Source organism: Callorhinus ursinus, unplaced genomic scaffold (genome assembly GCF_003265705.2).
Source record: "Callorhinus ursinus isolate GAN/ISIS: 27379988/994484 unplaced genomic scaffold, GSC_fseal_2.0 scaffold36, whole genome shotgun sequence".
Classification (NCBI taxonomy): Eukaryota; Metazoa; Chordata; class Mammalia; order Carnivora; family Otariidae; genus Callorhinus; species Callorhinus ursinus.
The window spans coordinates 10447086-10466214 of NW_027397098.1; the positions used below are offsets into that span (position 1 = coordinate 10447086).

At 44.1% G+C, this 19129-nt stretch overlaps 1 protein-coding gene and 1 pseudogene across 3 annotated transcripts in view; one reads left to right on the forward strand and one right to left on the reverse strand.

The window, feature by feature from the left end:
* PRKCQ (protein kinase C theta) overlaps positions 1-12079 on the forward strand; it is a 192219-nt gene extending 180140 nt beyond the window's left edge. For all 3 annotated transcript variants that reach the window (XM_025853423.2, XM_025853424.2, XM_025853422.2), the window contains 3 exons: positions 1262-1450; positions 8676-8804; positions 10866-12079. In XM_025853423.2, the coding sequence (XP_025709208.1) occupies positions 1262-1450; positions 8676-8804; positions 10866-11021 (474 nt within the window). In that variant the 3' untranslated portion in view covers positions 11022-12079. The remainder of the gene's footprint in view (positions 1-1261; positions 1451-8675; positions 8805-10865) is intronic.
* A 5665-nt stretch (positions 12080-17744) lies between these two features.
* LOC112810100 (large ribosomal subunit protein mL42 pseudogene) lies at positions 17745-18294 on the reverse strand (annotated as a pseudogene).
* Positions 18295-19129: the final 835 nt, after the last annotated feature.

A 19129-nucleotide genomic window follows, 5' to 3' on the forward strand; every position in this document is an offset into this window, starting at 1 on the left:
CCACCATCATTTTACTTTCTGTCCCTATAAATCAGCCTTTTCTAGGGACCTCATATAAGTGGAATCATACGGTATTTGTCTTCTTGAGTCTGGCTTATTTCACTTAGCACAATGTCCTCAAGGCTTACCCAGGGGGTATCATGTGTCAGGATTTCCTTCTGTTTTAAGGCTGAATAAATATTCTGTTGTATGTATGGATCACATTGTTTGTCCATCTGCTGACGGACACTATGCACAGTTTTTAGAGAAGGTCAGAGCTTGGTTTGTTAGGATGACAAGCATTGAGCAGAGTCACAGGTACGCTGCCTCCCAACATTAAATAAGAAAGCGGCTGAATACAGAACACAAAAACTTTTCTGCCAGGAAGAGTGGATTGGTGAAAGGGTAGCAATCTTTTTAAAAGTTAGGTGGGACCCCAGACTTGAAACCCACTTCCCTAAAGGATAGACAAGACCAGTTCTACTCAAAGCACCGTTGTCGAGCTGCGCACCCCTCTCAGAGAGCAGATTTCTGGATATGAAATCTGTTATCCTAGTCTCTCTTGGCATACTCCCTAAAACAGACTTTTTTCTTTTCGAGAGAGTGTTCAGGTGGGGTGGGGGGGAGGGGCAGAGGGAGAGAGAGAATCCCAAGCAGTCTCCTTGCCCAGCACAACATAGGCTTAATCTCACACAACCCTGAGATCATGACCTGAGCCAAAAATCACGAGTCAAGACGCTTAACCAACTGAGCCATCCAGGTGCCCCACTAAATCTGACTCTTTAATGGTGACCATAGACGGGACTCGTTAGTTGTACAACTGTGGCTTTAAGGACTGTATTTGATGAGTTCTTTAGACCTACTGAAAGTTTATGCAAAGTCTCAGGACAGCAGAAGTTGGTAAAACATGTGGGTTTGGTTTAGCTATTCACAGGAGAGAATAGATGCATACCAGCTTCCTGAGGTCCGAGTCTACCATCCAAGTCTTCACATCACAGGTGGGAAAGTGAAAGCTAATGGCACACAGGTCAGCTGTTACACAGAAGGCCAGAGGAAAAGTAAAAATTAAAACCAAAAAATGTTTGCTCAATTTGGCACTGCCCACTCATTTCGATTCAGTCATCAGCTTCTCCAAAGATACAGTTTTCAGCGTGATCTGTGTTAAAACCACGTACTGTCATCACCATCAACTACTTACTGAGTGGTATTGCAGAGTTCAAGCAGGGTTTTCACTCATCCACCTCATGTTTATTAATTACATCTCTGCCTCTCGGTCACACAGATCTTGCTGGGTCAGAAATACAACCATTCTGTTGACTGGTGGTCCTTTGGTGTTCTCCTCTATGAGATGCTAATCGGTCAGTCACCTTTCCATGGGCAAGATGAAGAAGAGCTTTTCCACTCCATCCGTATGGACAATCCCTTTTACCCTCGATGGCTTGAGAAGGAGGCAAAGGACCTTCTAGTGAAGGTAAGAAATGAAGTCAAGGAGACTCCATAGATTTAGTATTAGGCATTCTGATTGGTGCTCCCCTTCATTTCTAGGTTCTGATTTATATACGGTAAACAATAGTCATCTCGAACTGGGTTTAAATGGATGCTCACCATCTGTGTCAACTGAGGCACCAATAGGATGGACATTAGATACCAATTCCACGATGTTCCATCTCGCTGAGACACCCCCCCCCCACTGTTCACTGCCTGCCGAATGAGCCTTTCAGGCAGTATTTACAATGATGCAGACCAACTCTCCTGCCACAATCCTGTGTCCACTGGAAATATTGATGCATTTCGCCCCTACAACTCAGAGTTCAGACTGTCACCACCTCTGCAGCAACCTCTAGAATTCACCATCAAAGCAGGAGTCAGACCCCTGATCATGATGGCCCAGAATCAATGCAGAACTGGTAAATGCCACAGAGGCAAACCGGGAGCTCCTAGGCCAAACCAATGAAGAGCTATAAGAAACACCTGAGAGCCATCATTAAAGATCTGGATTTTAGACAGAGTCCCAGTTTCCCTCTGTAGAGGATGCAGAATACAGTGAGTACAAAAAAAATAAATCAATAAATCACAGTACTACAACATGCTATCCCATATAACAACCACCTGCCCTCAGTGAGCTGTCCGGAAACTATCTGGACAAGGAGATGTACCAGTGTGATCAAGAAGCTAACAAATCTAAAAGTAGTGGACCAAGAATACAGGTGTTTTAAATTCTGGCATCTCTTATCTCAGCTGGCTTTTGAAAACATCATTTAGGGAAATAATTTCCAGCCTTGGTGTCTTTATATTGAAAAGGGAGAACAAGGTAAGACTTTTCAACATTAGAACCTATCAGTGGATTTAAAATCTAAACTAAAAAAAGATGACCGGGCCCATCTTTTTTCACTAGTCTGCTTTTTTCTCATGAACTACTTGGACTTAAATGTAAAAGGCATCAGCTTCTCCTGCTCTCATATACAACTGACAACTTGTCCAGAGTCTTTGAAATGTTGAGGCAATTCTAGAGCTCTCCCCCAGGAATCAAGATACTGAATCTAACGTGCTGACAAAGCCTTCCCAGGACACCTAGCCCAAGGCTGATGGCATTTAGAATCTGAGCCAGTTCAATGCAGCTTTCCATTTGTTATCCAAACAAGCCATAAACCCAGGAAACTCTCGGAACAACCAGTTAAATCCACTTTTAATGACCGAACAACACACATATAAAATGAAAGCTGATTTCCAAAGTTAACCAATTAAAAAGACTAGAGTAAAAATGAAGTTAGGATTGGATAATTTTGCTTTACATAAAGGCAAGTTCAAACATCCTTAGAGCCGCTGCTTTTCTTTTACACATGACTTCAGGTGAGGCATGGTTGGCGCCAGCTGCTGTAACAAAATATCAGAGACTGAGGGACTGACACAACACATTTACTTAGAGTTCTGGAGGCTGGACGTCCAAGCGCAGGGTCAGCAGGGTTGCTTTCTTATGAAGGCTCTCTTCCCGGTTTGCAGGCAGGCACCTTCTTGCCTTGTCCTCACATAGTGCGTGAAGAGCTCTCTGCCGTTTCCTCTTAACTAATTCTATGGGACCGTTCCTGCCCATATGACCTCATTTAGCCTTAATTGTGCCAGTCCTCCAAGTACGCGCACATCGGGGGTTAGGGCTTCAACGTACCAATGTTGACAGGACGCTGAGAAAGCCTGAGCCAACAAAACCCACCAGAAGGAGGAAATAAGGAAACAGTTTGGGGGGCTGCCTGGAGGTGATCCACATTCAGCTGTTGATGTTCCATAAAACTCAACGGCTGTGCTTCCCAAACCTAGCTCCGCCTCGGGATCTGGGAGAGCTCCTGCCGAGGAGTGAGGGTGAAGGAGTAACGGGCCAGGTGGAGTTAATCAGAAGTACATGTTGAGAGGAAGAAAGGATCGCTTCCAGTTGGAGGGGGAAAGATGAGGAGTTATGTGTATGGAATATTACTCGGCTGTAAAAAGAAATGAACTATTATTGACATACAAAACAACTTGGATGGACCGCAAGGGCATTAGGCTGAGTGACCAAAAAAAAAAAAAAAAAAAAGCCAGTCTCAAAAGGTCACATTCTGTGAGTCCACTTGTGTAACATTCTGGAAAGGACATTGTGGAGACAGAAATCAGATTAGTGGCAGTGGGGGTTAGGGAGTATGACTATAAAGGGGTAACCCAAGGGACAGCTTTGCGCTGACAGGACAGTACTGGGTCTTATGTGTCATGGTAGTTACCCAGATCTACACGTGGGATAAAATGACAGACAACTAGACATACACGTTGTATTAATGCCAGTCTCCTGGTTTTGGTATGTCACTGTAATGACATATGATATAAGCATTAGGGGAAGCTGCGTGAAGGGTAGACAGGACACCTTTCGTAGCTTTATTTTAATTATTTACTGACAGAGAGAAAGAGAGGAAGAGGGAGAGCACAAGCAGGGGGAGCGGCAGGCAGAGGGAGAGGGAGAAGCAGACTCCCCACTGAGCAGGGAGCCCGACGCGGGACTCGATCCCAGGACCCTGGGATGATGACCTGAGCCGAAGGCAGACGCTTAACCGACTGAGCCACCCAGGCGTCCCCACCTGTACTAGCTTTTAACATCCTGTGAATCGATATGTATGGACTGAATGTGCCCACCCCAAATTCTATATTGAAGCCCCAGCCCCCAAAGTGATGATTATAGGAGGTGAGGCCTTTGGGACATAATTAGGCATCGATGACATAATGAGGGTGGGGCCACCAGGATGGACTAAGTGCCCTTACACAAAGAAGAAGAGAGAGATTTCTCCCCCTCCAAGTGCGCTCACCAAGGAAAGGCCATTTGAGGACACAGCAGGAAGGTGGCCATCTACAAGCCAAGAAGAGGGTCCTCACCAGAAACTGCCCAGGCTGGCACCTTGATCTTGGACTTCCAGCCTCCAGAACTGTGATAAGTAAATGCTTATTGTTTAAGCCACCATGTAGTCTATGGCACTTTGTTATAGCAGCCCAAGTGGACTAAGACACTATATTACTTCAAAATAAAAAGTTTATAAACAAAATAAAATCTAAGGCAAAATGTCAGCAAATACCAAAACCAAAATCATGCGCAGTTCCAGTAGCAGGAAAAAGGTTTGCTGTGAGGGTGGAAAATAAATCAGGTTGAACAGAGCAGAAACCAAGACAAGTGAGGATAAAGAATGGGGGAGGGGGGGGACTAGTTAGTGAAAAGTGGTTTTACGTTCATGTGGAGGAGATGGGGCTTATTCTTTCCCATGTGAGTTAATAAAAATTCCCTGTCCTTGTTCCATGAGGAAGAAAGCCCTCTCCCGTGTTCCAGCAGTTCGGCTGATAAAAAGTAGTTTCCCTCGTGCAATTTGCTGACAATAAGACTGGCCTCTGGTTTCATCTCTGCTCCCCATTTGCTCTGTAGCTTTGATGCAACAGTCCCCCACATCCTTGAGCTCCCTTTTCTGCAAAGATCAAAGGTAGTATCATTTCTGACGAACTTCCTCTAGGGAATTATATGTATAATGTTGTAAAACCCAGAAGTAATTGGTCCTCTGAAAAAGCGGCATCTGTTACAGCAGCGGCATCCACATCAGACTCTGTCCCCTTTAGCCGTCATCAGGCAAGGATGCACGTGGTGTGTGAACCAACTACACGGGGAAAGAGGTGGTGCTCCATCACGAATCACAACTGGGACATTGCTGTTCAGTTGACTCTTGCCAAAGAAACACCCCTTTCTCCCTCGTGTGTCCATCCAGGATGTCCTGCCCATTTACTTGGAAACTGCTGGGAGATGAGTGATCTCAAACAGAAACACCTCTCCCGTCTGTAGAAAGATCTATCTGAGGAGGGAATGAGGAGGGGGAATGACTCCAGGGTGCTGTGCGCTGGGGGCCTTCCTCAGCAACCCAGCACTGCGTTCTAGCCCAGACAGTTAAATGAAGTTTTAACAAACTCCAGCTGCATCCTGGCCATTTGTGCACAAGGTGTGCTGTTTCCTAGAAATGTAAACCACCCTCTGACAGCTTTTGTGAACAAAAGCAAGTCTTCATTTGTGAACATTGAGTCCTTCGGTGCAGCTTCCGTGGCACAGAGCCGATGGCCTCCCATGAGGTCACCAGTCATCTTCAGGACCTGGAAGGAGGAGGGGTGATTTGTGGCAGAACACAGAAGACAGTAACTTACTCTTGTGCAAGACTAGAAAGAAATTTGCATCTCAAAGCTGGAGATCACATTATATTCTCATTACACCTTTTATCTTTTAAAAGATATATTTTTTAATTTCACAGGTACATAGACCAGGCTCAGAAAGCTTTGTCATGATGCCCTAGGATCAAGTGCCCCACATGGTACTGGGAACATCTAATGGGAAACAGCATGGTGCACATGCAGCCTAGGGCAGTTACTTCTAATTTAATTCACTGAAGTCTTTAATTATAACAACATGAGCTAGTTTTTGGCCCATTCTTGAGGCACTCACACCTTCCCTCTCGTCTTGTTTCATCAAAATGTCCTTGAGAAGTACAGGTCTCCCATCCAAGTACTAACCAGGCCCGGCCCTGCTTAGCTTCCAAGAAGTAGAGGTCAATAGGGTATTATGATCGTTTCAAGGGAAGAGATGTGGGGTCAGTCACTCATTCCTTCTGCTTCTAAAAAATCAACCTGCTTTTCCATCTGTTGACTTACATTGGTGTCTGGGTCCACAGAAAAAAGAGGTTTTACTGTGAAGTTGGTGCCTTTCCTATGTGCTGTTCTATACGCTAAAAACAAGAAGCTAACAAAGTGAGGACTGAAGACATATGATCTGCAATCCACTCGCTCACTTATTCAACAGACATTTATTGAGCATCTACTTTGTGCGTGGCACTGTGTGAGGTCGGAAGAAGGAGAAACATAAATGGTGTCTGCCCTCTGAGCTTAGACTCTAGTGAAAAAAATACTCTGAAAAAATATTTATATATAGCGATACTTTAGCTAATGAAGGGAAGATGTTCAGATGCTCTGTGGAACCCAGAGGAGAGTCTATTCACCACCAGAAGCAAGAAGGGGCTGCTTATAATTCAGGCTCTACCCCTGACTATGGCTGTTTCTGTGATCTTGAGCAAGTAACATAGCTACTCTCTGAACCTTATTTTCCCCAAATGACAATGGGACAGTGATATCTGCTTTTGGAATCTGTTTTTAAAATCAGGATGATAGAGCTGAGACATCTAGCACCATGCCTGACTCCCCAAGAACATGAGTTGGAATGAGTCCCAGCATCAACCGTATGACCATGAGCTTGACTTGAAGGGCAGGGGGAGCTCACCAGGTGTTAAGGGAATCAAAGAAAGCCTCACAAAGAGGGGGTATTTAAAGACTGGTGGGCTGGGATTTAAAGATGGGGAGAAGGGAATGGGAGAATGTGGGGAGAGGTATCTCCTTGAAAGATAGAAGGGTCACTAGCGAAGGACAGAGGTAGGAAGGACAGGTGGCACACTGAGTGAGCAGGCATGTCTGGATAGAAGAGAGGGTTACAGTGGGGTGTCAGCAGAGGCCACAAAGAGCCTGGGATGGCCACCTAGGTGCAGAGGACGTTAGGACTCACCAGGCCATAGAGATGACCTTGCTTCACCCTGCATTTTACAGGCGAGGAGATCGAGACAGAAAACTTGCCCGAGGCCATGTGGGCAGTAAGTGTCTTGGGTGACAGCCTCATGTTGGTGGTTTTCTAACAGAGCTTTAGAACCTTAAGTTCCATTAAGAGGCCTCAGCGACCAGCATAGGGTAAGGGGTGGGGAGGAAGTTAGGACGACTAACTATGTGGATATACTAGGTGGTTGTATGAGCATTATAATTGGATTTTTTTTAAAAAAAGATTATCATAATTACAAAAAAGAAGGAAAAAAATCTCTACTTTGCTCTAGCATGTTGTTTTTTTGTTCTTTTAGTTTTGGGATTTGGGGGGGGAGGGGGTTTGGTAGAGCCTTTGAGGATTTTCAAGTACGAAGGCAAGACAAGTAAAGGACTGTTTAAAAACACGTAGACTGGATATTCTTAAAATAGGTAAAAGCAAGAGATCCCTGTAAATGAGTTGTTAATGGAGGTCAGGTCCTGCCAGAGCCTCCTGGAAAATCACTGCATTTCACTGTGGTTCTTGTTTCAGAGACCCACGGTGTCCTTATGACACCCTATAGCTAGCAATTACTTTCCAAAGAGACATCTAGCTGGGGTAAGAAAAAGTAGTAAGCACTGCAGGCACTTGGGACCCGTGGCTTCCCCAGGTCTCATGTTTAGACTCTATTCCGTACTGCCTTTGACCTGCTATGTTGGAGTCTGAAGATTTCCAAACTTCTTTCCTGTCTTGGCCAATGTTCAGTTTGACTTCGTGGAGGAAAGTAATGGGAGAGAGGGGACAGCACACAAATATGTGTGTGTATATGTATGTATGTAACAAGTCAGAAAATATTAAAGATGATTTAAATATTATTTTATAAGCAGATTTGCAGATGCCTTGTCCAAAGCAGACTCTCGGCGACTGGTTTATATTATCGCTAAAATGAGATTTTCTTCATAGCAGGACTATTCTCCTTAGAAGGTAGCTTTATCGGAAATCAAACTCGATTAATGGGCAGTCAACTAAGCAACAAATGATCCACTTATTCTATGTGGTTGGGTTTTACAGACCAGGAGTCAGTGCATACGTGTGTCTGTGTGTGTGTGTGTCTGTGTGTGTGTGTGTGTGTGTGTGTGTGTGTGTGTGTGTGTGTGTGTAGTTATATGATCCCCCCCACAGAACAGCCCCGCAGGGAGGACACTTCACTCACTTCACACGTGAGGACGCTGTGAGTCAGAGAGTCCCCTAACCTGCCAGAAGTCCTGCAGAACACAGGGCAAGGCTGATTTCAAACCAGGTCTATACCCCTTGAAAGACAGCATTTCTAGGGCAAAGAGCAAGGAAGCAAAAGCCCAGATTCTGGAATATTCAGAAGGCTCATTTGAGGGAGAATGTTGTCCCCAGTGTGACTTGAGGCAACAGTTGATACTGGTAAGTACAAAAATAAGGTTAGAAAAGCAAGTGTCAAATCACTGGGCCTTTACTTTTGTGGAGTCAAATTCCTTTGGCTCTAGGTTAAGAAATGCAACCTCGTCTGAGGCTGACCGGCTAGGCTCGTTCCTTGAGAAGTAACTGCTCCCTTTCTGCTATTGCTCAGCTCTTCGTGAGGGAACCTGAAAAGAGGCTGGGAGTGAGGGGAGACATCCGCCAGCACCCTTTGTTTCGGGAGATCAACTGGGAAGAGCTTGAACGGAAGGAGATTGACCCACCATTCCGGCCTAAAGTGGTAAGGACCCACCAGGACCGTTTGCTTCCCACTGTTCCTGCTTTGCTTCTCCCCCTACCCAGGGTTGCCTGCCTGCCCTTCACCCCTGCCCCAGCCCCAGCTTTCCTCCTGGGTTCAGTTCTTGGAGGAAAGGGCTTCCTTAATTACAATTCGGATTATCTGGCCGGTGGCAGGGTGGGGTGCAAGGGGATGTTACTCTTGTTTGCACTAACCTCTGTGAGGAAATCATGCGCCTGCATGGAAATGAATTGCCGGGCGTCCATGCATCAGACTTACCACGCACGTGCCAGGTGACTCTCAGGTAAGATATGGAGCCTTTGCACGGGGTGCATACCTGCTCCATGGTCACTCTCCGTGTCAGGGGTTTTGGAGCCATCTTTTCCATGATATTTATTCGAGTTTGCCTGACACTTGTAATTCATTCACATAACTATATTCCCTAATGGGGATTGTTACATGTTCTTCTGTTTAAGGAAGAAGTCAGCTAGGGCCTTAGGAAAAGACAGGGCTCCAAATTCCCATGCGTATGCTCCCTAGCAAAAGTCACTGACCTCCATGAGGAAAGGCAGAACGACCTGGCCGGATGCAGAACGGGCCACCATAAAGTGAAGACAAAAGTAAAGCATGGTCAGGATGAAAAAGCTCTGCGTCAGACAGATGTTGAGAATGGTGCATGCATGTAATGCCACTGAACCATACTCCTAAAAGAGGTTCAAATGGTCACTTTTATGTTAGGTACATTTTTACTACAATTTTTACAAGAAATCATTTTTTTAAAGTGGTAGCTTTGCCGGCTTTACCCATTCCCGGTGATTACTGGGAAAAAAAGTAGTAATGACCTAGGTAGATCTAAACCATCTCTACTGTCTCTTTGCATGGAGATGGCACAGGCTCGTGGATTCCAAGGCAGAGTCCTTCACTCTAGAAAAGAGCTATTCCTATTAGTCAGGATAGTAGATGGCCAGAAGAAGCAGGTATTTTCCCAGGGTTAGCAGAGTTAGTCTCAACATTTGTCCCAAGCTCTGGGGACGCTCTAAGGGTTCTACAGCCTGGCCTCTAGCACTCCTATTATTTGTGACAGTGCCATGCCTAATTGATGAGTTAATGATTTGTGACAAAATGCATTTTTACCTTGTTTTAGGCTCATCAGAACAATGTGATTTATGTCTCAACTTCCACGGTACATTACAATCAACTTGATATCGTCCACCTAAAAAATCACACTTTTGATTTACACGTTCCCTACAGGACAATTCTCGATTCTGCCAGTAGGAAGGGATTTCCCTCACATGTTGTCTAAAGAGCTATTTGTAGGCAGAGGCCACAGGCCATTGGCCTCACCAGCCTAGGAGCCCCCTTGAGGGTAGGAAGAGTCTGACTCTTAGTTATGCTCATATATACAAGGGTGACATTTGAAAATCTTAAAAAAAATCGAATTGTACACCGTACAAAGCAGTATTTATAAATAGGTGTTTGTTTTTACATTCTTTTTTTTTTCTCATGGGCACCAATAGGACCAGGTGGCTTGAGGGGAGCTAGTCCCAATCTGTCTGTGGAAGACAGTCCAAGATGGTTAATAATAAAATTAACATGGGTAGAGGAACCAACAGTAGTGAAGGATATTGATATACGAACAGGAACATATTATCTGCAGAACTCCTGCCCTTGCCTCCCACTGCCCAATCCCTTCCCTCCTCCCTTTCCCACACTGTCCCCTGAAGACCGAAAGGCTACAGGTCAAATTTGGGCTCACCACTGTTTCAAAGGTTGCCGGTCCTGTTTCATGTAAACTATTAACCAGAAGCAAGAGATCCTATCTGAATGCATATAGTGAAGTTCCTTTGACATGAATTTAATTGTACTATTGCTAAGCGAATGCCTCAGGATCTTGGGAATGTTCCATAAATCCACATATGACCATCTCTAAGTATTACTTGTTTACCAGCAGCGCCCACCTTGTCATACAACAACTGTAGCCTAGATAACAGAAATGAAGGTATTAATTCAGTGGCTGATTTTCTTCCTTTTTTCTCTCCACCCCTCCCTTAAACTCTGATCAAGAAATCACCGTATGACTGCAGCAATTTCGACAAAGAGTTCTTAAATGAGAAACCCCGGCTGTCGTTTGCAGACAGAGCCCTGATCAACAGTATGGACCAGAACATGTTCAGAAACTTTTCCTTCATTAACCCAGGAATGGAGAGGTTGATATCCTGAGGGGACCTCTCCTGACACACGAGGGAATTTGCCTTGTGTCCGTGAACTGGTCCATGTGATGCTCCTTGGATTCCTTTTCACCTTGGGAAAGAAAAGAAACACTCAATAATACAGGCTGAGACCTTTTAGCTCCTCACTGACTTTGTATCTGCGGCAGAAGCCAACTCCACTTCACTAATAACCGCACCCTTCGGTGCCTCCTGTCCTCTCCTGGGGTCACTCTTGAAGCTGGGTCATTACTAACCATAGTTACTTACTGGCACGACGGTTCTCCTCTGCACTGTGAAAAGACCTGAAAAGTTAATACTGCCCTAAATCGTGGCTCTTCCCGTGGGCACCAACGGCTGATCAATGACCTGAGGGGCAGAGAGAGCACAGACTTCTCAAGACTGAAACAGCACGTCGCCGGGGGCAGGAGTGGACTTCATTCAGCAGCATATAAGTAACCACTAACCCGTTTTGTTCTGTTCGCATCTGTGGAAGTGGAAGTGGTGGCAGGGGCAGGCCTGGATGGGTTTTTGTGGGAATTCTTCCAACAATAAACATAGCTTGTAACTTGAGATTTACAAATCCATTCGTTCTGATTAGCCATGAAATTCTCGGGAAAGAGAAAAATGGAAAGTAAGAAGCGCTCATGTCCTTGAGACGGAGGGTTTAATACAACAGCTACTGTGGCTATCATGTCAACATAGCGTCAGTTAGTCCTGCCAGTAGAACCACCCCATCCGCCATTCTCAGTTGATTTCAGCGTCCGTGGAAGTCACTCATTACCATCCTCTTCACACTGTAACAAGAAAGGAAGTGCACAATTCTTCCAACAGAAAAGAAAACCAATCTCTTACTATACCCGTAAAGTTGACCTGATGACTCATTTGTCTCCCTTTTGGCATTATTCAAGATAAAAGACCCATGCATGCTACTTGTAGCAGTCGATCATGTTTAACTAGGATTCTAGCCATACATTTTTAAGTATCTGTGCTGTTTGTATATTTTGATAAAATATTGTGACTTAATGACAAAGAGGTGGATATGTAAAAATGGAATAAAAGAAAGAAAGATGCCTCCTAATAGTTTAATTCCCTACTTGTCCCCCCAAGAACTTGGGTTTTGTCATGGTTATCATCAAAATGTAGCTAGCATTGAGTTGATGTTGTAAATTTGGGGAATCACTAAAAATCCCCAAGTAGGTGAGAAACTCAGATAACATCTAAGTTACTGTTATGTTCCTCTTTCCCTTCACCACGCGATCTCTTGGGAGTGGTCCACGAGTGTTGCCTCTACTCCTCCAACACCCGAATCCAGCTCTGTGCCCAGGTACTCCTTCGTCCCAGGACTACCCTCCAGCTAGTGCTTGGGGCGTGCACGAGGTCCGCATCGACCTCCTGCGGTTTGTTGGATGAGCAAAGACCCTCCCCCTTCAGCCTCAGCCCCATTAGACACTGTGACACAGCACTTTCCCCTTCTGTTCCCTCTACCTTTAACTGCCCCCTGGGCCAGCCCCTTTCCTCCTCCCCCAAATCACTTCCAAGGCCCCTCTCCCCAACTTGTTTTCACTTTCTCTTGGTTCCTTCCTGTCACCTCATGCCTTCAAGGATCCCTCAGTGTACATCATCTCCAATCCATATCTCCAGTTCTAATCTTGCTTCCAGGCTTCAGTCTCCATTGACTTGCTCTATTTTCTTACAACCTCAGTCTCTCTTGTGTTTCCTAACTCCGTTACTGTCACCATCGTAGGTCCAGTCAGCCAGGCTCAGAAACTCAGGGCCATTGTCGACTGTCCCCTCTCCCTATTTTTTTTAACCAAATCCTCGTGATTCTGCCAGTGTAGTCTCTCCAAAAGACATACTCATCTCTACTTTCTCTCCTGCTAATCATGTCTGGATTAGTCTCCCCATCTCAAGTCTTTCTCCCCATTTTAATTCATGCGTACAGCCTACATTATAAACCAGAGGGTAGAAATAACTTTTCTTCTGCCCTCTTATGTTAAGAACCTGGGGCCTGCTGATTAAATTGACAAAAGACATTAGCAGGAGAAGCATGCTTTTACTTACACATGCTATACACATATATGTAGGAGTGCCCAGTGATGAGTAATTCAAAGGTGTGGTTAGAATTTGGGATTTAAATACCTAGCTTAGCAGGATAAAGTAGGGCAGGGGAGAGAAAAGACTCCTATGGGAAGAACAAATAGGTTTCTTTAGGGAATGTAAATGGGGTTTCAGGAGAATAAATAGAAGATAAGAAAGTTTGTAATAATGTTTGTCTACGGCGGTATGAGTGGTCTTCCATCTTCCTCAGGGCCATAACATTCCCCCAGAGAGAGGGATTTATGGTAAGTAGGTTTACTCTTGGTCTCACTCCTACAAATAGACCGACGCTGAAGAAGAAATTTTTGGCAGTTCTCATGTCTCCAAAATTTCTGTTTTCAGTCAAATAAGGAAAGCTCCAGGAAGGCCTCTTTCTGCATCCGTTGAATCTCAAGTGTCTTTAACTTACAATATTTATTATTTATGAAACATATTATCTTCACAAATCAGTTTTTAATCCCATTACACTCCTGTTCAAAACTCTGTGTAATCTTCACTGGCTAAAACGCATTCAGGGCCACCCATTCTGTCCCCAACCTCTCTACCTGACTTCCCATTTCCACCCTTCACTCACCTGTGCTCTAGTCAATCTGAATTTCCTAGCACTGCCTATAAATTCCCACCATTTCCCACCTCTAGGACTCCCTGATACTAGTTTTTCTGCCTAGAATGCACATTTCCACACATTCAACATCTTTCTGTGTCTCAAGATCCAGTTCAGTTGACGCGTCTGCCATAAAGTATCCCAATCTGGGGGTATCCCATGAGCTGGTGGATCTCCTGCCTCTCTAAGCTCCCATCAGATTGTACTCCTCTGTCCTCTCATGGCACTCTATCGAGCTATGAACGTGTGTAGTTTGCCTCCCTTTCTAGGCTGTAAATCCCTAAAGGTAGGATCTCGGTCCAGTTTGTCTTTATGCTTCCCACAGTTCCTTTGTGCAGTTGGCCCTTGAACAATATGGGAGTTAGGGGCACTGACCCTTGCAAGGTCAAAAATCCACATATAACTTTTGATTCCCTCAAAAATTAACTACTAATGAAATCTTGCCATTTGCAACGACGTGGTTGGAACTGGAGGGTATTATGCTGAGCAAAATAAGTCAATCAGAGAATGACTGTATCATATGACCTCACTGACATGAGGAATTCTTAATCTCAGGAAACAAACTGAGGGTTGCTGGAGTGGGGGGGGGTGGGAAGGGTGGGGTGGCTGGGTGATAGACTTTGGGGAGGGTATGTGCTATGGTGAGCGCTGTGAATTGTGTAAGACTGTTGAATCACAGACCTGTACCTCTGAAATAAATAATACATTACATGTTAAAAAAAAAAAAAGAAGAAGAAGAAGATAGTAGGAAGGGAAAAATGAAGGGGGGGAAATCGGACCGGGAGACGAACCATGAGAGACTATGGACTCTGAGAAACAAACTGAGGGTTCTAGAGGGGAGGGGTGTGGGGGGATGGGTTAGCCCGGTGATGGGTATTAAAGAGGGCACATACTGAATGGAGCACTGGGTGTTATATGCAAACAAGGAATCATGGAACACTACATCAAAAACTAATGATTTAATATATGGTGATTAACATAACATAATAAAAAAAATTACTAATAGCCCACTAGTAATCAGAAGGCTCACCCGTAACATGAGCAGTCGATTAACACATATTTGTATGTTGTGTGTATAATATACTATATTCTTACAAAGAGTAAGCTAGAGTGCAGAATATGTTAAGAAAATTATAAGGAAGGGAAAATACATTTACAGGGCCATACTGTGAAAATCCATATATAAGTGGACACACACAGTTCAAACCTGTTATTGTTCAGGAGTCAGCAGTGTATAAGTGCTAAAACAGAGTCATTGGACAAATGAGTAAGTAACTGAATGCATGGAGAAGTGTTTGAATGGTGGCCCCTCACAACATATATCCACCTGGAACCCTGGATTGTGCAGATGGGCACCAAATCCCAATGTCAAGTATCCTTACGAGAGACATACAGAGAAGCAAAGGCTATGTGAAGTGGGAGACAGAGACCGGAGTGTTGTGGCTGCAAGCTAAGGAACACCGGGACCATCAGAAGCTGGAAGGGACCAAGAAGGACTGTCCCATACAGCCTTCAGAGGGAGCATGGTCCCGCCAATACCTTCAGTTTGAACTCCTGGCCTCTAAAACTCTGGGGGAATGGATTTCTGTTGTTTTTAGGTCATCAGCTTGTGGTAACTTATTCTAGCAACCACAGGAAATACACACCATCAAAAGAAACCAGCAGTTCACTAGGAGAAGATTATAGGGAGCTCTGTGCATCCCTGCCCACCCCGGCCACCACATATGCAAACAGGGGCATCTCGTTCTACTTCTGCTATGACATAAGGTCCCACATCACTCAACTTTTGTCCGTATGAATTCCCTGAAGTGGTTCTCACTGTTCCTTGCATTTTTCTCCTCTTACCTCATTTCTCTTGCCTGCTTTTTCCCTCACCTGCCTTCCTTATTAAGGAAGACTTTATTCAAGGGGGAGGGGCATCACCATGCATGTAGGGACTCCTGCAATGGGGTCTTGCAGGGGGAGGGAGAGATTGGGCTCGACTCCAAATACAGCATGGCAAAATGGGAGCGTATAGATAGTAGGTCAGTGAATGAAGGGAGTAAGGGGGTGTAAGAGAGATTCTGAGGAAACCAACCTAACAGGATTCTTGTTGGAGGCAGGCCAGATGATCAGACATTACCTGGAGATAGTGAAAAATCAGGAACTCAATCAGATATCCGGAATGGGGGATCTGGTTAAACTGACTTGCTAGGATTTGTGCTAAAATTGGACAATGCAGACAAAGACAGAAGCCCAAAAGTTACGCCTTGTTGAAAAAGAATTCAGGGAGCCTGAACAGAGTCTGGTCAAGGAGTGACCAGCAAAGATCACAGTCTTAGCATTTTGAGGGCTTCGGGATTACGATTAGTTTAGCTTTCCTCTTGGTGCCAGAACTGCCTCCACATAGTCCTGAAAGGCTCTTGTCCTCCCTGCTGTGAACACACTTGTTGAAAAGAAATGCATTCCTTTGATCTCATTTGTACCCTGAGATGTGCTGGGTCTGTGAGGCCATGAGGTGTTGTAGAAAGATGGGAGGTGTGGGAGCCAGACAGACCTCAGTCCAAGTCCCAGCTCAGTCATGATAAGACAGCATTGCAGAAGTCACTGACTTTCCTGGATGGGATTTTCTCACCTATAAAATGGAGCTCATTATCCACAGTGTATTGGGTTGTTATGAGAATAAGGGATGTTCTGTCACAGTGTGGGGGACCTTAGTAGATGCCTCCTAAAGGAGAGTTACTGTGATATTTTCAAGTTGATCATGAGCCTGCCAGAAGAATATCTATCTGCATGTATCTACCTACCTACCTATCTCTAGAGATAGACAGATATCTACAGGCATACCTCAGAGATACTGTGGGTTCGCTTCCAGACCACCACGGTAAAGCAACCATCACAATAAGGTGAGTCAAATGAAGTTTTTGGTTGCCCGGTGTGTATATAAGAGCTATATTTACACTATACTGTAGTCCATTAAGTGTGCAATAGTGTTAGGTCTTTAAAAAAATCAATGTATATACCTTAATTTAGAAATATTTAACTGCTAAAAAATGCTAACCATCATTTGAGCTTTCAGTGAGTCATAATCTTTGCTGGTGGGGGGGTCTTGCCTCGATGTTGATGGCTGCTGACTGATCAGGGTGGTTGCTGCTGAAGGTTGGGGTGGGTGTGGCAATTTCTTGAAGAAGACAACAATGAAATTTGCCACAGCAACTGACTCTTCTTTCACAAATGGTTTCTCTGTAGAATGTGGTGCTGTTTGATAGCATTTCACCCATAATGGAACTTATTTCCAAATTGGAGTCAATGTTCTAAAACCTTGCTGCTGCCTTATTAACTAAGTTTATATAATAGTCTAAATCCTGTGTCGTCATTTCAACAGTCTTCATAGCATCTTCACCAGGAGTAGATTCCATCTCAAGGAACCACTTTCTTTCCTCAAAGTCATTCATGAGGGTTAGAACCACTTCTTCCAAATTCCTGTGAGTGTGGATATTTAGACCTCTTCCTATGAATCATGAATGTTCTTAATAGCATCTAGAATGGTGATTCCTTTCCAGTAGGTTTTCAATGTACTTTGCTCAGATCCACCAGAGGAATCACTATCTATGGCAGCCATAGCCTTATGAAATGTATTCCTTAAATAAGACTTGAAAGTCAAAAAGACTCTTTGATCCATGGGCTGCAGAATGGATACTGTGATAGCAGGCATGAAAACAATATTAATTTCATTGCCTATCTCCATCAGTGCTCTTGGGTAACCAGGTGCATTATCAATAAGCGGTCATATTTTGAAAGGAATCTTTTTTCTGACCGTGAGGTCTCAACAGTAGGCTTAAAATAGTCAGTAAACCATGTTGTAAACAGATGTGCTGTCATCCAGGTTTGGTTATTACATTTATAGAGCACAGTCCGAGTAGATGTAGCATAATTCTTTTTTTTTAATATATGAAGACATTTTATTATTTTGCTATATAACATATTAGTGAATATACTCAATTGCATTTTCTCAAATGGCAAATGAGACACAAGATAACATCTGTGATTCCTGAAAACCTCAGTATCATTTGTCTTTTGGAGGATCCAGTTTCCTGTGATGTCTATGATACTGTCCACGAGGATACCAATGGTGCTTAGTAGTAAAGAACATTTGGCTAAGTTGTTCTATCATGGGTCCTTGCTCAAATTGCTCATTTTTTTCTTCTAATCTGGTTTTCAGCACTTGGTCATGTGTTTCTTCATTATTATGCACAGGATCTGGCCGAGGGATAGGTTTTGTGTATTCATATGGAATGTCCACAGAAGGGTGGCAGCATGCTATTGTCCTGTCATCCGATGTCAAAGCAAGCTCTACTTTGCAATTATAGTCATCTGGTAGGGAAGAATACGTAGATTTATGACAAACACAATATAAAGCTCCGTTTTGAATTGGAAATAAATGTTTCCAGATAGTTCTGTTTGATATCGCCCATTTTACTGCTGCTAACGCCATGGTGAATCAAGATGCTTATTAGGTGGTGTGAAAGAAGATGATTTGAAGAGAAACTGATTTAAAAATCTTCCAGGTATACCTATTTTCATCCCTGACAGCCGCTCACCGAGAGCCGCCAATCTACCTCAATCTAGATGTAGCATCACTCTTAAGGTCCCTGGGATTTTCAGAATGGTCAGTGAGCACTGGCTGCAACTTAAAGTCACCAGCTACGTTAACCCCACATAAGAGAGTCAGCTTGTCCTTTGAAGCTTTGAAGCCAGGCATTGACTTCTCTAGCTACAAAAGTCCTAGACAGCACCCTCTTCCCAGAGAAGGCTGTTTCATCTGCATTGCTAATCTGTTTAGTATAGCTACCTTCATTATCTCAGCCAGATCTTTGGCATAACTTGCTGCTTCACCCGGCACGTTTATGTTATGGAGACAGCCTCTTTCCTTGAAGCTCGTGAACCAACCTCTGCTAGCTTCAAGCATCTCTTCCGCAGCTTCTTCACCTCTCCCAGCCTTCATGGAAGTGAAGAGAGTCAGGGTCTTGCTCTGGATGAGGCTTTGGCTTACAGGAATGTTGTGGCTTGTTTGATCTTCTATCCTAAAGGCCCCTAAAATTTTCTCCATATCAGCAGTAAGTCTGTTTTACTTTCTTATCACTCATGTATTCACTGAAGTAGCACTTTTAGTTTCCTTCAAGAATTTTCCTTTGCATTCACAATTTGGCTGTTGGGTGCAACAGGCCTAGCTTGCAGCCTGTCTTGGCTTTCAACATGGCTTCCACACTAAGTTTACTCAGATGTAGCTTTTGATTTAAATGAGAGACGTGTGACTTCATCTCACTTGAAAAGTTAGAGGCCATTGTAGAGTTATTAACTGAACTAAATTCAACATTATTGTGTGTCATGGAATAGGAAGACCAGAGGGGAGGGAGAGGGAGATGGGAGAATGGCCA